This window comes from Cricetulus griseus, chromosome 6, assembly GCF_003668045.3.
Source record: "Cricetulus griseus strain 17A/GY chromosome 6, alternate assembly CriGri-PICRH-1.0, whole genome shotgun sequence".
NCBI classification, from domain to species: Eukaryota; Metazoa; Chordata; class Mammalia; order Rodentia; family Cricetidae; genus Cricetulus; species Cricetulus griseus.
In genome coordinates this window covers 52,109,633-52,135,337 of record NC_048599.1, presented here as the reverse complement: position 1 = coordinate 52,135,337, position 25,705 = coordinate 52,109,633, and the positions used below count along the sequence as shown (strand labels likewise).

Genomic DNA, 25,705 nt, shown 5'->3' with positions numbered 1-25,705 from the left:
CCAAGGGGGAGTGTTCATGTCAGGAATGGTAAGGGGAGCAATGTCCCTGCGTGTCTCCATTTTCTATCAACTAAATAAATTTAATAGACAACATTTAAAGGGAAAAATGATTTAGTTTTCCAAACACAAATCCTTGAAGACAAAAGCCTTAAATCCTACTACTTGCTGATAATTTATTTTAATCTACAAAATAGAGTGAGTAAACTGAGCCCTAAATATAAAATAGCCAAATATAAGTTTCAGTAAAGCAAATTAAATATATTAAGATAGCAATGACTAGTGGCATTGCTTAATTCAATCACAGTGACACATCCACAGTACCAGAGCACCCATAAACTTGCCAGTGACTCTCCCAGAGTACTAGACTACTACTCAACCTGACATTAACTCACCCAGACTACTAGAATACTTGCCAGCCTCCTAATGGCTCATCCACAGCACAAGAGTACTCATCAACCTGTCAGAGACTTACCCATATGACTAGGGTATTCATCAGTCTGTCAATGCTCGTCCTTTTAAACTTTGTCTTACCACTGTTCTGCATTAGTTTAGTGTCAGGACCTGTAAAAAAAAGAGAGAGAGAGAGAGAGAAAGAAACAACTTTGAAACAAAATCAATCTAATGGCAGGAATCAATACATACCTTTCAATAATAACTCTGAATGTTATAAATTCTCCCAATCAAAAGGCACAGACTAATAGACTGGCTCAAAAAGTAGGAATCATCTGTTTTCTGCCTTTCAGAAACAAACCTACCACAAAAGACAGAAACTACTTTAGGGTTAAAGTCAAGGATGGGAAATATATTCCAGTCAAAAGGAACCTATAAAACAAGGTTTTCTAATGTCTGGCAAAATAAACTTCAAATCCAAACTAGTGAGAAAAGATAAAGTCATTTTATATTGATTAAGGGGAAAACCCAAAAAGAGAATATTATCATTTTAGACATACATGTTCTGAACACAAAACATACAATTACATTAAACAAAAACCCCTACATGTAGAGTTACGGATTAAACTCAGCCCAATAGTAATAGGTGAGCTTAATTTCCTGCTCTTAACAACTGACAGACCATCCTGACAAAATATAAACAGGGCTGGAGAGATGGCTCAGCTGTTAAAGGCTAGGCTCACAACAAAAAATAAATAGAGGAATGATGAATTAGATGGCATCATAGATCAAATGAACTTAACAAATGTCTACAGACTATTCCATCTCAACAGTGCAGAATCCATGCTTTCTCAGCAACCCATAGACTAGTCTCTAAAATAATCATCAATTAGGACTCAAAGCAAATCTTCACAAATACAGGAAAATTGAAATGATTCCTTGAACACAGAATATAACAATAACAAAAAAGAATCATCATTGATAACAAGGCTCATCCCCACCTTTAAATCGGTTCAGTAAAGCTAGATTCAACTTTCTAAGAAGCTTCTGACATTCCACCATGTCCATTTCCACAGTCCCTATATTGCTCTAAAATACCATCATCTCCTAACTGCAAAAGCCTTATTACCAGGCTCCACAGCTTCAAAGTGGCTTTTCTAACCACACAGAAGTAGTTTTATTGACTTTCGGTCTGGTTAATTTTGGCATGTGATTTTTTTATTTACAAATTCTTTTTTAAAAAAGTTTTAATTTTAAAAATGCCTAATACCTTTGCCTCCCTGAATCTGCTCTGTCCTGAGTACTAATCAATATGTCCCTGCATCTCACACCTCAATTGTGGACTCATTTAAGGACCTACTGTCCATTTACAAAAGTTATATATACTATAAGCCAAAGTCCATTCTTCCCATAGATTTATTTAAAATGTTCAATATATATTCTGCCTCTTAAACATTCTTGATGGTTTCCCCCAAGCTCCTGGGATAAAGACCAAACTTTTACACACAAACCACAATGTCTGCAGAGTCCAGCTTCTCCATCCCCATGAGTCACACCTCCTGTGCTGTCTGCTCCCCATCAGAACTCTGAAGGTTCTGGGCCTCACTTATCCAGCCTTGGCCCATGGCTTGCCATCCTTAGACTCTCTACTTCCTTCGACTTCCCTACATCTCCATTTTTGTTTGTATTAGTCTATAAATCTCAGCTCAGAAAAGCCTTCCCAAAGTCAAGGTCTAGTCACCTTCTTCCCTTCTAATTCTATTGTGAACACATGGTCTTTTAAGCAGCACTCACCTCTCTTTGAGGTTATATAATCACCGTCATATTATCTGGGAGTAGCACATTAACAGTATCAAATAATTTCTATCTTACAAGACTTACAACTACATGAGTAAAAGGAAGACATTTGGCTTCTCCTTACATTTAATCCCTAATCAATCAATCCTCAACCTGGGCAATGAAGAGCACCTAGCCTGTACTTGGCATTCAGTAAATAATTAAACTTACAATAAATTTAATATTGTTAAATTTGGGCAATGTGCACGTGTACTTTTATTTTGAGAATTTCCTGTAAGCATATTGTGTATTTACATCATTTCCATTTCTCCTCTCTGCCCCAACTCCTATGTCCCTTGCCACTTTCTCTCAAATTCATTGTGTCTTCTTCCTTAATTATCATTTATATATATACATATATGTATATATATATAAAATTTGTTGAGTCCATTAGTATCAATCATATGTATATGTGTTTAAGGCAGACCAGTTGAAATTGAATAACCTGTCAGGGGGCTCATCCCTGGAGAAGGATTACTCATAAGCCAATGCTTACAAAGCAATAAATAAACTCTTACAAGGCAAGAATTTAACTTTCCTGAGACTTCTCATTCTGTAAGCCTAGAGGCAGAACTTGAATCTTGGCATATCTAACTTTAAAGCTCTTTTTTCTAAGTTACTTGTAAACTATGTGAGACATTAAGACAATGTATATTTCATACTCTAGCTCATTCAGAATCCTAACAGGAATCACTGAATAAGGATAATTATAGAGGTCAAGGGTCTATTCTGGCTGCCCAGCCTTCCCCTGCCACTTCCCCCTGCCCCATGCATGTGGCGAGCAGAGTGTCAGGGCAGACAGACTGCCAGACCTTGACAGTGACCCAAAGTCTCCAAAGAACATTATGAGGCACCTTAGTTTCTGCACCTGGATTATGACGACTCTGACCAGTGAGTGAGATGCTCAAATGCAACACCCGCTACCAAGACCTGGCCCAGACTGTGGACAAAACTGCTGGACACTGGAAAATTGATTGCACCCCCTTTGCCTAGACAAAATAAGGTCAGTATTTCCCTTGTCCCTTTTCCACGGAGAGAAAGAAAACTTTCACCTTATAGGCCTGGCAAAGATTGATGCTGTTCTTTGGTACTTCTGCCTCCAACGCTACTAGAGACTAACTGTATATGGACTGGTACCTGTGCCTTTTTAATAGATTCAGAAACTATATAAAATTGATCCTTCTCAGATTTATGAAAGCATTGATGCTGTCAGCTTGACAGCATCAGGCAGCCAAATCCACAAAACTATAGTCAGCTTGGTAGCTCATTTTAGATACATAAATATCAAGTCTTAATATGGCTCCTCAATAAGGATCTTAGGGTGTAAGAGCATAAAAGTTTTAAAGATATAAAAGTTCAGATCTGTCACAAAACATATTTCAAGAACAGGTATTTTAGGGTTTATCTATGTGATGGCAATGTAAGGTGAATGAATTAAAGTTATGAAGGTCTCAGGATAAAAAGGCTTAAGTGATAACAAATAGAGTGAGTTGAGACATTCAAAAAATAAAACATGTTCCAGGTTTGTCTCTTTCTTATTATGCTAATGTTCATAGTCTTAACATTAATCAATAAAGTTCTGACAAGCTGATAGAGCAGTGACTATTCAGTCACAAGCTCAAGGTTTTTAGGTTTATTTTGGTTGTCATCTAAGTATAAACTAAAAGGGTTTTTTTTTATCAGGCCAAAGGCACCTCTGTCCAATCCATACCTGGCTCTCTAGACAGAAGAAAAATGTACACAGTTCTAGCCCAAATCTGTAGTTTTTACTAGGACTCAAAGGTATGAATCTTCCTGCTATTTGATAGATACCCAAATACCTGCTTTTTCTGCAATGTGGATTTCCATACAGATTGATAATGCTAATATGTCTAAAACTGTTCTGTCCTTTTGTATAATAAAGTTCACATAGGCTTCAGACAATCAAAAGTCATAAAGCTTGGATCTACTTCTCACAGGTCAAAATGACTCCAGATGAGTACAGCCTATGTTATCCCACCTGCCTGTTCCTAAGGATGGGATTTTCTCCCCTGGTCTTGGAACTCCCACCCTTCCTGATCACTAAAGCTATATGCCTAAGAGTTCCAATTAAATACATAAGTTTTAACTTCTGTGATGGGGAATGTACTACTGTGTATGTTTATCTTATTGATTATTGACTAAAATATTGTTTAGCCAATGAGACAGCAAGTTAGACGGAAGTAGGAGTCAAAGAGGATTCTGGGAAATGTAGTGGAGAAGTGCTGATCCAGGCAGGAAGTGACATAGCAAGGCGACTCATATTTAAGCGTAAGAGAAACAGGAAGGGCCCTCTTTTCCCCTCGGCTCCCGCTTCAGCGGCACGATGTGATCCACCAGCTAGGAGGGACGCCAATAAGGCGTCGGATAAGATAAGTCCTATAAAATATATAGATGTGTGATAATTGAGACTGAGCTAACAGATGAGAATCCTAGTCATTGGCCAAGCAGCATTGTAACTAATACAAGTCTCTCTGTGTATTCATTTGGGCCTAACTCGGGCAGGCGGCTGTCCTAAAGCTCACACGTGGCGGTGGGGCTCAGGCGGCTTTTGGTGGAAAGATTTATCGTAACACTTCTGTTCCCAGTTTAAACATGTCTTAAACAGGTTTCCACCTCTGGCAGATGCATCTGAGCATCAGTTGCTGACAACAGCCTGCTCCTAAATATGACAAGCCCTGGACTTGCTGTGGATGTGAACCAGTCCAGCCGATGTAGGCACCCCCTGTAACTTCAACAGCGTCTGCCAACCAGCTGCTTCTGATTCACTTTTTGCTTTTGACTAGCATTTCAGACTTCTTGAGTCCCTAACTGCATCCCAAAGTCAGCAGGAAGTAACACAGGAAAGAATACATTGCCCCTTTTCCCTGGTTGAGATGCTAAGTCAAAAGGAAACTCCCTTACATAGGGGACAACATGATAACAGATGCAAATGTCACTCCCTCAGAAAAATCAGTCAGCTAATGGCAGGACCTGTTACCACCCCTTTGAATCCCTAACAGGCAGGACTCAGGATTGAGTCCTGACATCAGTACTCCAAGAAGGGGGGAATGAAGGGACCAGCCCCCTGTTTTAACAGCCTTGACAGGTTAACATGTGCTTGCCTAACCTTGCCCCTCCTGTCCTACTCACTAGGGGGTCAGATACCCTCATGGCAAGGAATCAATCAGAAGTTAACTGGTGGGGGCTGTGCTTTAAGGCTCTAGGTGAGCTTTACATATAAGTGTACAACAGTGACATGCTGAGCATATAGCAACCATCCTGGGAGGGCCTATAGGCCATAACAACCAGTTGACCAATCAACACAGGACAGGTCTTCCAAGCCCAGAAGCACACCAATCCTGAAACTGTTGCTACCCATAGACACTCCCCATATGCTACCTGATATATTCCCTGCCTCATAGTTCCCCTGGGTCTTTCTACAGCCAGACCGGTGTATTGCATCGGTGAATTGATGAAAGGCCTGAGCTAATAGGGTTAGCTCATTAAACAATAACAATAAAAGATTCTTTGTTTTGCATCAAAAAAGGATAATTACAGAAAAGTTTATGTAGAAATTCTATAAAGTGTGGATGGGGCATATTGGAAGCAAAAGATTAAGACAACAAGGGGTCTTAGTAGCAATCCAACTGTTTCTCCACCTAAGGTGGAGAAGGCATATTACTGGATCTTAAATATGGGGGCTCTAGGTTTACAGCCTTTACAACAAGGTTGACTTTATGTTGAAGGACCCAACCAGTCTGAAATAACTACATAGGAATGTAGAGTTGGTAAATAAATACCTAGAATTTAATCATTTTTCTCCTTTTTGTTTCTTTCCGAGCTCACCTAGACAAAAGCCAAAAATTAAGAAAAGTTGTGAATATGAACCGCATATACCAGCCGGCAAGGCAAAGAGAAGGTTGGAAGTTGATGAGCTAAGACCTCTAAGGGCAAATGAGTGGCATCCAGCACACAAACCAAGATGGCACTGAGCACTACAGACTCATTGAGTGAGTATGGTCCCTTCTCTCAGGAACAAGCTTTGTTCCACTCTTGAACACAAAGGAAAGCCAGTAGCAGGGGAGCATGATGAGGTGTCCATGTATGTTAACCTCATGAGTGACAGATTTCTCAAATAAACCAAGCCTCTGAACTCCATTTCGCACATCCTAAACAGGATATATAAGTGGCATTTAAATATAAAAAGACGAGCTAATAGTTCATTTTGGATTCAGTTTTCACAAGATCTAAGAACTGTCTAGAACTTGATTCCTAATCAAATGTCTCAAGGCTTAGATCCCTGTCTCAGGATACCCATCTATTCAACCTGACATGGACAAAAACAACCCTGAACTCATCTGCTTGCCAGTATTCTAGTTAAGCTTTCTCTTAACTAAAGTCAACATAAACACTGTCCACTTTACAAATGTCTTCCTGACAAATACCCTCTAAAAGTGAACATCTGAGACACAACGCAGAAGAACAGAGAGCTCCTTTTCTCCTCCACCAAAATACAAAGAATGTTCTGTTTTCCCAGCTCAGCCCATAGGGATGTCAGTGTGCTCTGAATTGTTGATAAAAGAAATGAGAAGTAGGTGGGCTGGGCAGTGGTGGTGCATGCCTTTAATCCCAGCACTCAGGAGGCAGAGGAAGGTGCGAGTGCAAGACCAGCCTGGTCTACAAGAGCTAGTTCCAGGACAGCCTCCAAAAAGCCGCAGAGAAACAAACCCTGTCTCAAAAAAACAAAAAAAAAAAATGGAAAAATTATCAACAAGTATCCTCTTCCATACACATCATCTACACATCATCCATTGGACCTGAGAGATGTACTCTAGCTTGCTCATTATTACCCTGTGCTCCACAGGGGGAAGACCTAGAAGTCTCAGAGCAAGGATTCTCTGCCTGATCTGCCTCATCCCTAGTCTGTGGACCTCTATTCAACTGACCTCCTTCCAGTCACATAAAAGGGCTTTCCCGCAGAAACATTTTTATGAAAACCTTGACCCCCCAAGGGCTCTCAGGTGTGGCTCTCAATAGCTGTCTCATCACACATAATGTGACTCAGTTGAGCTAGAACCTCGAACTAGTCATTCTGAACAAGATTGTACAAATGTAATGAATTTTTGAATGACAGCGCATCTCTGGGATGAGGCATCTCCACTTCAGTGATTACAGGGATCAAAACAAGAGACCATTTATAGGAGACCTTCAGATGGGGAGACCATTTTGAACTCTCCATACTTGTAGCTTAAAGTAAAAGAAATATATGGGTAAGCTTGGCTTTTTCTCTGCAAGAAAGATGGAAACATGACATAAATAACCTTAGACCTTCCTCACTAATAAAAAAAAAAAAAATCTGATGAAAGAAACATGAAACTAGGTTCAGCCACAGGCAAAAGCCTAATTCTGTTTCATTTAGAGGTTTCTGGGTATCTAAATATGGCAATGCCCTGAGAATAAAATAATGCTCACACCCACAGCTGAAGGATTTTCCTGGCTTTGGAACACATTGAGCCTTTAATGAGCATTTGTTGTTGTTAAGGAAAGTCAACTAAGAAAAATAATCCAATTTCAATTACACATATAATCAGCAGACACAAAATACATCTTAATTTGGTGTCACAATAAACAGGATTTTTAAAATCAAGGGCTAGAAAATGAAGCCATGAGTACAATCTGGGTAGCTTGTCAACTTGTGCTATTGTTCCCAAGAAGGAGAATGCTAACTCAGACTCACAGAGATTAAAAAAAAAAAAGCAAAACTGTTGGGTAGGCAAAAGACCCCCCATCCTACCACAGGGATGCTTGCTCAACTGTGTTCATAGAGGCTTTATTCACAATAGCCAAAAACTGGAAATAGCCTAGATGTCCCTCAACTGAAGAATGGATAAAGAAAATGTGGTACATTTACACAATGGAGTATTACTCAGCTATTTAAAAAAAAAGACATCATGAAATTTGCTGACAAATGAATGTAACTAGAAAAAAAATCACCCTGAATGAGGCAAACCAAACCCAGAAAGACAACCATGATATGTACTCACTTATAAGTGGATATTAGCAGTAAAATAAAGGACAACTGTGCTACAATCCATAACCCAGTGAGGCTAAGTAAGAAAGAGAGCTCCACTAGGACACATGGGTCTCCTGGGAAGTGGAAATAGATTTTGTGGAGGAAATGGGGGCAGTTGGGGATGGAAAAAGGAGAGGTACAATCAGGAGGAGGGATGGAAGGAGAGGGTATGGGGAAAGACTCCTGGAATAAGTGGGTACATAAGGGATGATATGGAAACTTAGTGCAGTGGAAACTCCTGGAATTCATGGGGGTGACCTAGTGAGGACTCTGAATCATGGAGGACCATGGAGCCTGAGTCAGCCATCTTTTGTAACCAGGCTAGGGTGGGACTGAGACATCAACCCAGCCTCAAGACCCACAACCCACAGCCTGTCTTTCCTGCCAAATGTGCTAGGTCAATGGTGGCTCAGAGCTTGTGGGACTGGCCAACCAGTGACTGATCTAACTTGAGGCCCATGCTACAAAAGGAAGCCCATGCTGGACATTGCCTGTATGGCCTGGAACCAGAAGCTGGATGGTCCAGAGATCTAGGGTAGAACCAAATACGACTTGGGGGGAGGGGAGGAATCAATGAAATGATTCCTAATGATGTTCTGCTATACTCAAAGGTCGGTGCCTAGCCCAGTCACCATCGGAGAGGCTTCCTCTGGCAGCTGACAGGAGCAGATGCAGAGATCCACAGATAAACTTTAGGCTGGGATTAGGGAACCCCACAGAGGAGGGGAGGAAGGATTGTAGGAGCAAGAGGGGTCAAGGCCACCGGAAGAACACAACCCACAGAATCAACTAAGCAAGGCTGGGGCAGGAAGCTCACAGAGCTGTGAAGCAGAAATTGCAGATCCTCCACATACATGCTATGGTTGTTTAGCTTGGGGTTTTGCTGGACTCCTAACAATGGGTGTTGGGGGTGTCTTTAACTCTTTTGCCTGCTCTTGGGAACTTTTTCCTCCCACTGGGTTCCCTGGCAGAGCCTTGATAAAAGTGTCTGTGCTTAGTTTCACTGCATCTTGTAATACCATGTTCTGTTGATACCCCTGCGAGGCCTGCTCTTTCCTGAAGGGAAATGGAGGAGCAGTGGATCTGGGGGAGGGGCTGGTCGGAGTAGAAGAAGGAAACAGGTGTCTGATATATTGAATGTGAGGAACAAACAAAAAGAAAGATGAAAAAAGGCACCATTTTCCATCCATCCTTCCATCTCCCCATCCCTCCATCCACCTATCTGTCTATCCTTCCTAGTCCCATCAAGCACAGCCTTCAGACCCATCTGCCCTGGTGACAAATAGAATGGTTACTCTCCAATAAGGCTTTCTCAAAAGAGCCTCCTGACCTTTCCTAATGACAAACAGTGTGAGCTGCAGTATGAGGGAGGGTCCTCTTTCATATCCATCTTTGGTTTTAAGGGCAGGTTTTACATAGACTAACAGATGCATGTGATGGGGCTAAAGAGAAAAAATCTGAGCAGTGATGTGTAAACAGCACCAGATATTGAAGGATTCAGCATCCTTAAGAATGAATTCAAGCTCTCAGTGGTTACCACACACTGGGGCCATGTGGATTATACTCAGAGCACTGCTGTCTCCTCTAGGGGTACCACACTCTGGGGTGAACTCAGGAAACTGCACTTGGAATTCAATAAAAAACTGTGCATGTCCACATCCATAAAGAACTGTGAACTACAGTGAAGGGACTGTAGGAAGGGATAGGGCAGAGATGGCCATGGCTTATACACTGTACCTGCAAAAAGAACCATTCCAAAGCACCAGCGAGTGTTCCTCAGGACACAGCCTCTCAGGATTATCTTCTGATTGCTGAGAGTGTGCTTGCTGTCCTTCCAAGAGAGGACTCCAGAGAACTTTTCTAATTTGTTGTTAGGTGCCTCACAGATGACAATCCCTGGAAAAGAAGCAAGCCTCTTTAGACTCATTGCAAACTCACTTCAGAAGCCCACAGCACTACTTCAGCATCCGACTGCTGGTGTGCAATGCATTGCCCTTCTTTTAGAATGTGCGCGGTTACACATGCGGGATTTGTGCTGGGAAATAGTAAACTGCAACACGAAGAAATGGAAATCCATCAAATATTTCTAAGCAGGATTGTCCATTCCAACCAATAAGAACAGAGCCCACAAGAGCCCACAATATTTTTCCCTTAAAAATATTTCAAATTACCTATTTTTGCTCTTAGGCTATATTAAAATGACTTTTTACAAGTATAAAATGATGAATGTCCATATTTTTTTTCATTTTACTTACTGTAAACTGCCGAATGAGTTTAGATGTCACAGTTTTGGTTCCACAGCAAAAGTTATCAGTTTTCTATAGTCACAGGAAGGACTTGGGATCCTAGTATACCACACCCCAAAGAAACCTGAGCCTTGTTTGCCCCATGTGTTGAGATTCCTTTCAGGTACCCTATGTATGCCTCTTATCTTGATTTGATTCGGACTTCTGTGGACTCTTTTTATTTTTTTAACCATGTGACTGTATTTTTTTAAAACTTTCCAGAAACCTTTATTTAAAACATGGAACAAATAACAGGATGACACAAATATTAAGTGAATCAGATAAAAAATATATGTTATAATAAAGGCTTATGATAAAGCAATACATGGTAGTAATAACTTTTACTGAAAGAATTTTAAAGTAGGCTGATAATCTCTAGTGCTTGGAAAATATTACTAGTAGGAAATATCAATAAGATATTAATTATAGTGTATTTCCTATTACTAATATTTTCATATTTCATCATTTCATCATCATGACAAAGACTCATTCTGAAAATTTTCAATTATTTGAAATAATTTACACCTATTCTATGGATAAAGTGAGATGATGAATTAAAGGTGTCAATTATTAGGATTTCCTAGAAATTCATCCATGGCCTTATTTTTTTCTCCATTTTTTATTAAATTAGAAACAAGCTTGTTTTACATGTCAATCCCAGTTCCCTCTCCCTCCCCTCCTCCCCTGCCCTTCACTAACACCAGAGTTCTGTGGACTCTTAAAGGCAGCACATAACTTGCTCCAACTAGCCAGAAAAAGTTTCTAGTCTTTGGTGTTTGGGTTTGTTTTTACTTCCAAGTAAGGGCATGCTCATATGAAATTGATTCATTCCATTATTTCAAACAGAGCATACACAGTCAGGGTAGGTTTCTAGATGGAAAAAAATAGAAATTATTTTTATGGACACTTCACAGGATGTAACTATTGAACTCATATACATTTGCACCACAGACAAATAGCTGCATTTTTAGAAGTAATGAGTACAAAAACATGAGAAAACAGTGCTGGGGAAAGTAAAGAAAGGAAGAGAGACGAGAAGATAAAAGGGGAGGGTGGGTGCGAGCAGCTGAGCCCAGGTTAGAATCAGAAGTAAGAGCAGCTAGCATCCTGAAAGTTTACTGTCTTAGAAGCAGCAAAAGCGCATTTTAAAAACAGAAGTGAAAATGGCAATTTGGAAAAATAAAAGGGGGAGGAGTCAACCTTCAGCATTGGGTAAGGGGACCAGCTAAATCAATTCTATACAGTGCTATCTTGGTCAGCTTTTTATTGCTGTACTGAATGCCTGAGACCAAATAAATAAAATGTGGTTTGGTTCATAGCTTTGGAGATTTCTGTTCAAAATCAATTAGTCCAAATATTTTGAGTCTCTGGTCGCACATTATAGTAGGAGTTGTGAAAATCGATTCGCTTCTCCTACAGTCCTCTTCAAGGGCACACCACTAATGACTTGATCCCCCTAGGTCATGAGTCTTAAAGCTCTACCGCCACATAGTAACACGGAGGTGGACATGAAGATCTAACATTTAAGATCTAAAGCATAGTAGATGGGGGCCCATCCTCTCTCTAAGTCACCTTCTGATGCTGAAGAGATTTCTTGCAAGGGTTTCTTCCCTTCCTAGAATACTGGTTTCCTTTTCAAACTGTAGCCTCAGCTGCAACTGTGAATCAAGCAGCCTGATGACTCCTGACCAGTCAGGCTGGTCATATTTCAAAGTCAAAAATGGCACCTTCTTTACCCACTCCTTACCATTTCCTAATTAGAAAAGGCAAGGCCTCCATTTGGTCACTCTGTGGGCCTTCCCAGGCAGCCAGTGCTAAAGGAGAGCTGCTAGCCTAGGCTTCACTGAGGCAAACAACCCGTAAGGTTGTTTCTTAGACCAAGTAACTAAATTGCAATTAGTTTTCATTCTATCTTATTTGTTTATTTAAAAGTAAATTAAAATAAGTTCCAACTGGCTCAAGTTCTTTAGAAAAACTGCATTGTGGTCCCAGAGCTTTTTCTAAATTCTCAGATTTTGTGATCATCTTTTCCTTGACCAATAATTTTCATTTCTGAGTTTCACATAACCTTGAATTGAGTGGATCTCACCAGCAAAACCTGCACAAATAACAGGCTGGCAGAAGCCCTTAAAATTTATTCCAGTTTCCTCACCTAATACTCAATTTCCCAAACTTCATATTTGGCCAGTGTTCAAAAACAATGTGATTTGGGCAAAAACAACATGGCACATGGTTCCTTGCCAATAACAATATAAAAAGCGGTTTGTTTGATCATTTTCATTGTCATTAACAAATTTTGACAAGGAGGTAAATTCAACCTTGAACATTTTGGCTCACTGTGCCCAGCAAGAACATGTGGCCTCATCTGGCCTCATATTGATGGTGCCTTTCTGTCAGGGACTATAGGGCCAAGTTCTATATGAGCTCCTGGAGACCAAGGAAGCCTCATCACAACTTCCTAAGAGTGTGGCCACAGGGCTCCAAATACTAAACACAGGATTCCATCACAACAAAACATTGGGAACAAAGCCAAAGTATTTTTTTAACTGATAAAAATGCTCTTTCCCCTTTCTCAGTTCCATTGGCATAAAACACGAATGTTCCCATTTCTCTTCTACTCTTTCCAAATGGACTACCAGTTTCCTTTGTGGAAAACACTGCACTCATCTCTATGTATTCCCACAACTTACCATACTGCCTACAAAATAAAATCATAAAAATATTTGTTATAGAGATAGTTGGGGAAAATGGTTTCAAGAAAGGGACTGGGCTGGGGGGGGGGGGCTGGACAGATGTGTCCATGGCTAAGAGCACTTGCGCACTTGCTGCTCTAGCAGAAGACACATGTTCCTGTTCCCCACACTCTCACAGCAGCTATAACTCCAGTTTCTGATGGCTTCTTCTACATCTAAGGGTGCCAGGTGTATATATGGGACTCCTATATACATGCAGGTAAAACACTCAAACACATAGTTTTCTTTGAAAAGGAAAGAGGTTGGGAGATAACATAGGTATTACAGCAAATCTATAATAAATGAAAAGGTAGGTATATTTTGACAGGAATCATGAAAATGGGGACTTAAATACCAAATCTTGGTATGACCTAACTGTAATAGAAGACAAATAGAATGATGAAAACAGGCAGGCACCTTAAAGCACATCAAAAATAAGCAAAAATATTTCCCACCCACAAAGCATAAGAACCAAGAGAGGCTCTCTTGGAACCTTGCTTTCTTCTTTCTAATCCCATTAGAGGAAGTGATGATAAGCGGCAGGAAAGGATAAGAAAACAATTTGTGGAAAATAGAATCATTTCTCACATGGTCATCTTTAGTTGGAAATGATACAACTTGTGGGGGCGGGGGAGGTCATCTCAGTGATCGAGTGTAAACATAATCAAGGTAGTTAATCTCGCTTCCCCCTCTGAAGAGAAAAGACATGAAAACACTTAGTAATTCATTCATTGTATAATGATAGAGAAATATCTATTCCAAGCAAAAGCTGCAAGTTCTCATTTTGAACATTCCTTAGCATTTTAAAATTCTCAATTCAGCCTGCTGGATTATTGTGTAACTAACAATTTGATAAGTTTCTTCAACTATTTACTGAAGGAGGAAATATGTACTTTATGAGTGAAAATTATTAGAACAATATCCCATGATTTTCCAAAAACTAATTAGCTTTACTTTTTCTGCATATTATTAGTGATATTTTTTATTGTCCACACTGCAACTCTTCATAGGACAGGCTTGGCATTGGACAAGGTGCCATCATTGTTGGTTGAGAATTTCACTAGCCAAGAACTTCTTGATGTTTAGGCAGGCTATTGCCCAACTACTGCTGTGATAACTACTGAGATGACTATCTCTTTCCTTAGAAAGCAGAGAGAGAGAGAGAGAGAGAGAGAGAGAGAGAGAGAGAGAGAGAGGTGGATCTCTATGAGTTTAAGGCCAGCCATATCTACAGAGTGAGTTCCAGGACAGGCTCCAAAGCTACACAGAGAAACTCTGCCTTGAAAAAACAAAAGAAGAAAGGGAGAAAGAAAGAAAGAAAAAAAGAAAGAAAGAAAGAAAGAAAGAAAGAAAGAAAGAAAGCCATCTTCATAATTTCTAGAGCCAAGGGACTCTATTTGAGTTCTTGGAAACCAAGCCCCAGCACAACTTTCTTAATAGTAAGCCAGAAGCCACCCAACATTACCACCACAATGACCATATTAGCATCACAAGTCAAACAGAAATTATTCTTCATATCCTTTCATGGAATCCCATGTATCAGTTGTGCTGTGTTGGACTGTGCTTTCCATCCATTTGAGTGGAAGAATTATCTGGTAAATTCTGTTTGCAAGGTGCTAACAAATCCCATTTACTTAGTAAGTTAGTAGGTTAACTACTTACTTACTTACTTACTTACTTACTAATTTTAGCCAAGAAGAGAGGTCATTTTTCTTTGTTTTAATTACACACATGCTATTCTTCAGGAAAAGACCACAAAATACACAAAGATTCCTAACTAAAGAGTCAATCCTTCTCTGGTTCAGACGGGTATTAACAGTCACACAGAATATGTAAACGTGTCACTCATTGCAAAACACAGACCACAGTCCAGTCAGTAACAATATACAAAAGATTCTTAAACACATGTATATTAGGTGATTTCCCCAAGACATAAAAATGTCTGGTTTACAAATGTGTGATTGACAAATATTTCCAGGTATAAATGTTGTTTGATTCTGGGCAGTCTATGGGGCCTCTGGAAGTGGAACCAAGATGTATCCCTAGTACAGAAATGGACTTTGGGAGACCATTTCCCATGGAGGGATATTCTCTTATCCTAGATACACAGGGGAGGCCCTAGGCCCTGCCCCAAATGATTTGACATATTTTTGATGATCCCCCACAGAAAGCCTCACCCTTCCTAGGTAGTGGATGGGGGTGGGATGGGAAAGTTGGCAGCATGGGAGGATGGGAGGGAGAAGAAACTGGGATTGATATGTAAAATAAGAGTTTCTAACTTAAATAAAATCTATAAAAATATTATTTTATCAAGTTATTTTTCTTGTAAGTTTTAACTACATATTGATTTTTCAGACATTTGAAATAGAAAAAAATATTTATTTGTGTGGGAACTTTTCTGATAAACAGATTCGCCTAGTGAAACTGTTCCTGTCTCTAGTAGACTAGTCTGTTTGGACATTGCTTCTAAATTCTTAATCCTGATGGAGTTCTAAATTGCTGAGAACTTTGATATTTTTTTTGAAATGTGATGACATCATCTTGAATGGCCTTGATTTCTTATAATTAGTTTTGTTCTTTTCAGCTTACCTTACTTTGAAACATTTTGCATCCTCTCAGAAGCTAGGCTGTGATACACAGCCCTCTGTTCTTAGGACAGGGTTTTCCATCAATCTTTGGTTTGTATTCTGACTCCTCTGCTTAACAGCCACGTGACTTAGGGACCATTCTATTAACCTGGGTCTCAGGTTCCCTATTGACAAATAGGAGCTGGTGATATTTTTTCCTTCAGAGACTATACAGATGGAGCTTCAGAGATGGCTCAAAGGTTAATGCACTTACTGCAAGAGAATACGGATCTGGGGGCTGGAGAAATGGCTCAGCAGTTAAGAGCATTGACTGCTCTTCCAGAGGGCCCAGGTTAATTCCCAGCACCCACATGGCAGCTCACAATTGTCTGTAACTCAAGTTCCAGTGGATCCAACACCTTCACAAAGACATGCAGGTCAAACAACAATGCACATAAAAATAGAAATAAAAATAAAGAATGTGGGTCTGAGTTAGGATATCTGGCACCCAAGTGAAAAAAAAAAAAAAAGCATGGTATCATGTGACTGTATAATCCCTGTACTGAGAAGTAGAAACCAACGTTGGTGGAGCACGCCTTTAATCCCAGCATTCAGGAGGCAGAGGCAGGTAGATCTCTGTGAGTTCTAGACCAGCCTGGTCTACAAGAGCTAGCTCCAAGACAGCCTCCAAAGCCACAGAGAAACCCTGTCTTGAAAAGAACCAAAAAAAAAAAAAACAGAGAAGTAGAGACCAACACCTGGGGTTCGTTGACCTGCCAGCCTACCCAATTGGCAGGCTCCAGGTTCAGTAAAAGACTCTGTCTCAAAAAAAATGAAAGAAATAAAGAAAAATTCCCAATGTATATACAAACATACACACACACACACACACACACACACACACACACACACACACACACACACACACCCTTTCACACATACACATATGCCAGACTCAGAAATGCATTAAATGCTGTATGTATTTGATACAATATACAGTGAGTGCTTTCTGTATATCAACATGTTTAGGACCTGAGAACATTAGCAGTCACCCAGCTAAAGGCTTATTTGGGAAGACCCTAGCGCAAGTCTGTCTTCTCTACTGTGAAGGCAAGGCCAGGGTCCTATTAACCACTGTCTCCACACTCTTTAGCACTGTAGGAAATACACACTTGCCGAAGGAATAAATGAACAAAAGAATGAATGAATGGACATGAACTTCTGCTGTGTTTAAGGACTCTGCTCATGGATATTGATGTAAAAGTGTAGAAAGGAACTGTCCAAAGCATCCTGAAGCCCAGCACACCTCAGCTCTGGTGGCAGGTTGGTTTGAAGTTCTGGACTTGAAGCCTTCAGTGGGAGCTTCCCCAAGAACAGAGGTTGGGATTTGAGTTTTCTGACACTTTGGAAGATGTATGTATGTGTGTATGTATGTATGTATGTAGTATTTATTATGTAATTTATATGTAAGTGTGTATTATGTATGTAGCACAGCATAAATAAGGACCTGCCTCATATATGGGTCTTGTCTGTTTCAACTTCCCAAAGCTGGTCAGGAAATTTCCAAAAATAGGTAATACTAATTCATTCAAGAGTACTTCCCACTTTCTCTTCAGTTCACTGTGGCTGGATTTATGTTGAGGTCTTTGATCCATTTGGACTTAAGTTTTGTGCATGGCAATAGACATGGATCTATCTGCAGTCTTCTACATGCCAGCATCCACTTATGCCAGCACCATTTATTGAAGATGCCTTCTTTATTCCATTGTATAACTTTAGCTTCTTCATCAAAAATCAGGTGTTCACCATAGGTGTGTGAGTTAATATCAGGGTTTTCAATTCCATTCCATTGGTCTGTCTGTCTATTTTTATGCCAATACCAAGCTGTTTTCAGGACTATGGCTCTATAATAGAGCTTGAAGTCAGGGATGGTGACGCCTCCAGAAGTTCCTTTGTTGTTTTGGCTATCCTGGGTTTTTGTTTTTCCGTATAAAGTTGAGTATTGTTCTTTCAAGGTCTGTGAAAAATTGTGCCGATCAGTGTTTTGATGGGGATTGCATTGAATTGTAGATTGCTTTTGGCAAGATTGCCATTTTTACTATGTTGATCCTACCTATCCAAGAGCATGGGAGATCTTTCCATTTTCTGGTATCTTCTTTAATTATTTTCTTTAAAGACTCGAAGTTCTTGCTATACAAGTCTTTCACTTGTTTGGTTAGTGTTACCCCAAGATATTTTATGTTGTTTGTGGCTATTGTAAAGGGTGATGTTTCTCTGATTTCTTTCTCAGCCCATTTATAGTCTGTATATAGTAGGGTGACTGATTTTTTTAGTTAATCTTGTAACCTGCCACTTTGCTGAAGGTGTTTATCAGTTGTAGGAGCTCCCTGGTAGAGTTTTTCAGGTCACTTATGTAAACTATCATATCATCTACAAACATTGGAAGTTTGACTTCTTCCTTTCCAATTTGTACCCCCTTGATCTCCTTTTGTTGTCTTTAATGCTCCAGCTAGAATTTCAAGTACCATATTGAAGAGATATGGAGACGTGGACAGCCTGGTCTTGTTCCTGATTTTGATGTTGACTGTTGGTTTTCTGTATATTGTTTTTATTATGTTCAGGTATGTTCCTGTTATCCCTGATACAGGATACTGCTTCCTGAACAAAACACCAGTAGCACAGAAACAGAGATCGACAATAAATGGGACCTCCTGAAACTGAGAAGCTTCTGTAAGGCAAAGGACACAGTCAGCAAGACAAAACGGCAGCCCACAGAATGGGAAAAGATATTCACCAGCTCCACATCTGACAGGGCTGATCTCCAAAATTTACAAAGAACTCAAGAAGCGCGTCTCCAAAACACCAAATAACCCAATTAAAAAGTGGGGTACAGAACTAGAGAATTCTCAATAGAGGAATACAAAATGGCTGAGCACATAAGTAAGTGCTCAACATCCTTAGCCATCAAGGAAATGAAAATCAAAACAACTCTCAGATACCATCTTACTCCTGTCAGAATGACTAAAACAAAAACACCAATGACAGTTTATGCTGGAGAGGATGTGGAGAAAGGGGAATACTCCTCCACTGCTGGTGGGAGTACCAACTTGTACAGCCACTTTGGATATCAGTATGGCGATTTCTTCAGAAAATGGGAACCTCAAGATCCACCAATTCCACTCTTACGAATATACCCAAAGGATGCACATTCATACAACAAAGGACATCTGTTCAACTATGTTAGTATCAGCATTATCTTTAATAGCTAGAACTGGAAGCAACCTAGATGCCCCTCAACTGAAGAATGGATAAAGAAAATGTGGTATATTTATACAATGGAGTACAAAGCAGAAAAAGAAAAAAAATGGAATCTTGAAATTCGAAGGTAAATGGATGGAACTAGAAGAAACCATTCTGAGCAATGTAACCCAGTCACAAAAAAGGCAAACATAGTATGTACTCACTCATATATGGATTTTAGACATAAAGCAAAGGATTACCAGCCTACAATCCATACCGCCAGAGAAGTAGGAAACAAAGAGTACTCTAAGAGAGATATACATGGTCCCCCAGAGAAGGGGAAAGGGACAAGAGCTCCTCAGAAAATTGGGACCATGGGGGAGGGAAGAGGAAGCTAGGAGAATGAGGAGAGAAGAGGAGGGGTGAGAAGGACATGAGGGAGCAGGAAAGTTGAGTCAGGGGAAGAGTAGAGGAGAGCAAGATAAGAGATACCATAATAGAAGGAGCCATTATAGGTTTAAAGAGAAATCAGGCATTAGGGAAATGTCCAGAGATCTACAAGGATGACTCCAACTAGCAATCTAAGCAACCTAAGAGAGGCTACCTTAAATGCCCTCCTGTAGGGGACACTGTAACCATACCTACTTGGGGCTGGCTACAGGTGTGCCTGACCACACCTGCGAGGGCGTGGTCAGGGTGATGCGGGGAAGGTTTAAGAATGAGGGGCATGCACGTGGAAGCCCCTTCTTCCTTTTCATCATCGGCTTGCTGTACTTACTCCATGCACTGCAGGCTGGCTAGGTTGTTCTGTAAGTAAGGCATCTCCCTAATGAATACCCTTATATTTTTACCTGACTATGTATTGGTAATTCTCCCATTACCCTCCCCTGATAATGAGATTGAAGACTGATTTATATACCATGCTAGAGCCTTCATCCAGCAGCTGATGGAAGTAGAAGCAGACACCCACAGCTAAACACTGAACTGAAATGAAATCCAGATGCAGAGAGGGAGGAGTAATGAGCAAAGGGGTCAAGAGCAGGCTGGTGAAACCCACAGGAACAGCTGACCTGAACAAGGGGGAGCTCTTGGCCCCCAGACTGATTACTGGGAAACCAGCATGGAACTGATCTAGACCCCATGAATATGAGTGTCAGTGAGGAGGACTCAGAAATCTATGGGGCCCCTTGTAATAGATCAGTACTTATCCCTAGCATAGGTGTGGACTTTGGGAGCCCATTTCACATAGAGGGATACTCTCTCAGCCTAGACACATGGGGGAGGGCCTAGGCCCTATCCCAAAAGATACAACAGATTCTGAAGATGCCCCCCATGGAAGGCCTCACCCTCCCTGGGGAGCAGAAAGGGGATGGGATAGGTAGGGTGTTAGTGGGCGGCAGGGGAGGAGGGGAAGAAGAGGGAACTGAGATTGGCATGTAAAACAATCTTGTTTCTAATTTAAATTTTTAAAAAAAATGGAAGAAAAAATAGATAATACTAACATCATTAATGTAAACTGAAAGATGGAACATGGGGTTTTGATTCCCATGACATATGGGGAAACCTTTCTAGCCACTAGAAGAAACCTGAAATGTATTGATTGTTCTTTTATATCAATGTTTTAATGTTGGTCATTGTATACCAGCACGCAAGGAACTGTGATTCTGCTCACACCCCATTGTCCTCTCTTATCCCTCTAATACTCCTCCTGACCCCTTCTTTCTTATTACCACCCTCCACATTGATGTTTTCCTTTTCTGCACACCTACAGATCTTGTACAGGTGTCTATTTATGTTTGCAACAGCCAGGTCATTTCCAAAAGAAAGTGTTTCACAGCACGCGTCCCCAGTCTCTCCTCCTCTCTTCAGCAATGCTCTTAGAATTTGACACAGACATCCTGTCTGGGGCTGAGCACTCAATTGTCACTTATCCTCAGAACTTTGGTCAGTTGACTCCCAGCTTTGACAGTCACCCACTGCTAGAAGAGGCTGAGGGTTGCACTAGTATATAGGCTTAAACAAACATTCAGGAGACAGTTTAACTACATGCCCAATTTTCCAACACCTGCCATTCCAGCTACAGTTTTCTATGCTCTATAAACAAATCTATGAGGTGTCTTCAGCACTAAGGTTTTGCTATCTGGTTCTGGTTGGCAACCAAGAGTGTTGTTTGGGAGACTTCTGGGTGCTCCCTGGCTAAGAAATTCATTTTCTTTGTTTGGATAATCAATTCTCTGTCCTTCGGGCCTGATGTTCTCCTGTCCTTGGGATGCGTTAGTGAACCTTCCTACTACACTCTCTTTCATTTGTGGAATTCTTCATTTCCAGCTTAATTTCACATTGGGTTTTTTTTTTCAGCAATTCTATCTCTTCTTTGAATTTTATTCTCATAGCCTGAATTGACATGCTAATCCCAGCATCTGTTCGTATGCTTTTTGGTATTCATTCAGCACTTTAGTAGTCTTCTTTAAATTTCTATAAGAATTTATCCATGCCCTCTGTGAATTCTTAGAACATATTTTCTTTGCAATTTTCTGGAGTTTTGTCTAGACAGCTTTCATTTGGGACCATGTATGTTTACTGTGCGTGAGTGTATGTGTGCTCATGTTTGTACAGGTGCATGAGTGTGAAGGACAGAGATTGCTCCAACTTCTGTACTGTTTAGGCAGAGTCCCTTCTGAAGCCAGAGCTCACTATTTCAATTAATCTCGATGGCCAGCTTTCTCCCAGAATTCCTTGTCTCTGGTTCCACAAGCTGGGATTAAGGTGGGCCACCACTCCCATCTGGGTTTTATGTGGGTTCTAAGGATCGAACCCCCAGTCATATTTGTGCAGCAAGAACTCTATACATTGAGCTGTCTCCCCATTCTAGTCTTGGTTTTTTGGCTTCCACATCTTTCATCAGCTGTAGCTTTTGGTATGGGTTTCTGATGCACCTGGGTTGAGTGGATGTTTACGTTTCTGCTTGCTGTTTCTGGGGCTTGGCTTGTTCTGGATCAGCTAGTTGAAGTTTTAAGTTCAATTGAAGTTACTCAGTCCTGATCTGAATGTGGGTAGCTGAGGTGATCCTAGCTAGGCTAAGTTATACCAAGACTGCTGACCTCAGCAACAGGCACTTGCTTGAGTTAGCAGAGCGGGGGTGCCTGGATAGAAGGACTGGGCCTGAAGGTAGTAGGGTTGGGGTTCAAGAGGCAACAGGGATATGGTCTCTGACCTGAGTAGTTGGCAGGAACTCTGCACAGATCCTGAGACAGCAGGGTTAGGATGCTAATGGAAAGAGGAGATATGGCTTGAGGAGACAGGAGCTCCATGTGGGTCCTGCAACACTGGAAACTGAAGTCCCAGAGTGATGTAGAGGTGTGGTCTCTGACCTGAGGAGAGGTCATTTTCTCTTCAAAAATCCTAAGGTGCCAGGGTTAGATGTGGCAGACATGGCAGTCATGGTGGTCATGTCAGGCACCGCTCAACAAATAGCCACATTTGTCACTTCCTAATATTGTTCACAGTAACATTGGGGTTCATGAAATATAAGAGGAAAAGAGAAAATAAAAGGTACTGCTTCTCCACCTCGCCTTCACCCTTAGTCCAAGTTCAATGGCTACAAAATGGGGCCATCTACCCTGCCCACATCAGAACTGACATGAGCAGGAAAAGACTTTTACTGTATTCACAACACTGAGATTTGGTAACAGCATGGTAGTCTAGGCTACCTATATCAAAATTTATGTAAAGGTAGGAAATAGTTAAAACAATCATTTATACCTTCTGATGGTTAAAAAAAACTAAAATTCTTAGATTTATACCTCGTTATAGGCTGACAGACATACAAAGGTACAATTCTGCCATGGAAGAAGTGAATAATGGTAAATTATATTTAAGTTGCCCTTTTAGAGCTCTATAAATAGTCAACACAGTATTTTTAGAAGTATTTTGATTTGTGAATACAATTTACTTTTCTTGGATTCACATAACAGTAACATTTCATTGAAAAAAATTACTTGGTTAGAAAATTTGTAATTTGTTTTAATCTAATCAAAATATTTCTTGGGCTATTCAAAGTTTCCTGGCTACTCCTCTAAATTAAATCTTAATTTGGAAGAATATTTTTCTATAAACATTTATTACAACAACAGTAATTTAAGAGAGATTAAAATATTAACATAATCCAGGCAGAATTTATAAGCAAATGCCAAGCACAGACCATATATATTCTGAAATGTGTGCTGGAGAAGATTCACACTATAAACTTGCCTGGCCTTTAACTCAGGGGGCATTGCCAAGACCCTTTATCTTCATTATCTCTCAGTAAACTCCAAAGAAAACATTTCCGAAGGATAGACTTAAGTTCATAAGACTCTTTGATAAATCAAACCAACCTACATGGAAATAATAATATCCAAAACCAAACTTGCAAGTGAGTGATGCAAAAGACTATTGAGAGGTGGCAGCAAAGACTAAACCTCCTTAGCATGACACATAAAACTACAATTAGTGTCTCTTTTCCTTTGCTTTTAAAGGAATTCCTTTGTGGTCATGGAACAATAAAATACAGCTATCTACGGTGGGTGTTTCCATGGATCTTAAGAAAATAATATTAGCACAAAATGCAGCCAGGAACATGTAGAAGCAAGGTCTGGGTTGAATATGATGATGATGATGATGATGATGATGATGATGATGATGATGAAATCATATTCAAAAATTTAAGGCAACTGATGGCTGACTGTAACTTGGAGACTCTCATTGAACACCTATTCATTTCAAAACAGTATGCACTATGCAAAATACAGAAGCATGTGTGGCGAGAGGCCTGTCTTCATGAGTCGTCATCTAAGTGCTGGTTTTGTTACAGAGTCATTGGATGAAAAGCTAGACCTAGGGCTAGAGCTAAAATGCCAACCTGCTCACCTTCAGAAAATCTGTGCAAAGCTCCAGGGAGCAAAAGGCTACCAAAAGAAGGGCATGGTGGGTAGAAGGGAATAAGATCCACAAAAGAAGACATGAGGATAAGCTAGGTGGTGGCTTAATAATGCCATACTTGCCTTTAGCTTGAGCACAAATGACAGTCATTAATGTCTGCAGAATTTTATGTTCTCCCAACAGTAAGTAAGGAGAAAAAAAAAACAAAAAAAGAAATGGAATGGAATCTCAGATAATTAGCTGTTACCCTACCTTCTGGCTTTTTTTGTCTATTCAAAGCACTTACCGTCAAACTTTGCAAGACTGCTAATATCTGCTCCAAGTTCTGAGGTGACAGGTAGTGCTTGACGAACTTTTAGGTTTGTTTCCCTGTTACATGAAAGACAAGACATGAACTTTTGTACATAACAATCCAACAGCCTCTTACTAAAGTTTTGTGTGGGGGCAACACACAAATCCTAACAGTGGAGATACACAGAACCTGGCTTTCAATGTCGCTCACACCCTGCACACCATCTCAGCAAAGCAACTGGCGTCTCAGGATTCTGCTCTGGCATTCCACCCACAGCACATCTGTGTAACAACACAGAGATCTGCTTTGCATTTGCATTCAAAAGAACACAGAAGGGAAGAAATATGGTCTCCTCCGAACCTACTCACACATCCTATATGAGTTATAAAACACATTGGAACTAGAAACACCGTTGCCAAAAGGAGGCCAGTATCACTCCAGCATCTGCTATCTGTGGAGTTTGGTTTGCAAAAGATAGCCATGGCCACTTTTACAGTAGCTGAAATTTTAATGGGGAAAAAAATGCAGCTTTCTTTTCCCCATTTTGGAGTGTCAATCCAAGCAACTCTTGGGTGTTCAATGGCACAACCAACATGCTGGGCAGATCACAGAGAGCTGCTCTTCTCATGAAATATTACATAGCACTCTACTGCTAAAGGCCAGAGGTGACCATATGGCCACCACTCCTATACTGTGGTAAAGGGAGTGCCACACCAGCTTCCTCGAAAACTTCCCTCACTCCCTCTTCAGCAAACTCCCTCTTCATTCTGTTTTCCATGAAACCATGTGACCTTTAGGACTAGCTGGTTTTGCTTGGCACAGATCTGAAGACTCAGCCCAGTCATTGTACCTGTTAATATGTTGTTCCTTTTAGTTACTGAGCAGTATTCCACTATGCCTTGATTTGTTTCAACCATTCACTTGGAAGATATCCAAATTGTTTCTTTTCTGATGTAAGAAATGCATGTGCATTTGCTATAGAGGTTATAAAATGCAAGTTTTCATTGAATTTATTTCATCTATCGCTTATGAATAAAAGTCCGGTTTGAAATTGCTGAGTTATGAGGTAATTTTATGTTTAGTTTTTAAGAAACTGGCAAATCATTTTCCCAAAATGAGTATTGAACTTTGTGCTCCCTCCTGTAAGGTGAAGGGGTTCTGATCCTCCAAACCCTTGCCAGCTTTAGAACAGTGCTGATGTTAGCCATTCTTACAGGCCTGTGTAACAGCATTGTGGCATTAACTTTTATGTCACTAATGATGTTGCACACTTTTCCATGTGCTTGTTCACTACTTGTGTGATCTCTTTACCCAAGTGTCTACTAACGTCATTTGCCTGTTTTCTAACCAGGGCTGCTTGTTTGTAAGTC

General features: G+C 40.4%; 1 protein-coding gene across 1 annotated transcript in view; it reads right to left on the bottom strand.

Annotated features, from left to right (window-relative positions):
- The window catches only part of Atp8b4 (ATPase phospholipid transporting 8B4 (putative)), a 164,246-nt gene that overhangs the window by 79,087 nt on the left and 59,454 nt on the right, over positions 1–25,705 (bottom strand). Inside the window, exons 8-10 of the mRNA XM_035447044.1 lie at positions 24,330–24,412; positions 10,037–10,195; positions 473–561 (exon numbers count right to left, since the gene is read on the bottom strand). Of these exons, the coding sequence (XP_035302935.1) occupies positions 473–561; positions 10,037–10,195; positions 24,330–24,412 (331 nt within the window). The remainder of the gene's footprint in view (positions 1–472; positions 562–10,036; positions 10,196–24,329; positions 24,413–25,705) is intronic.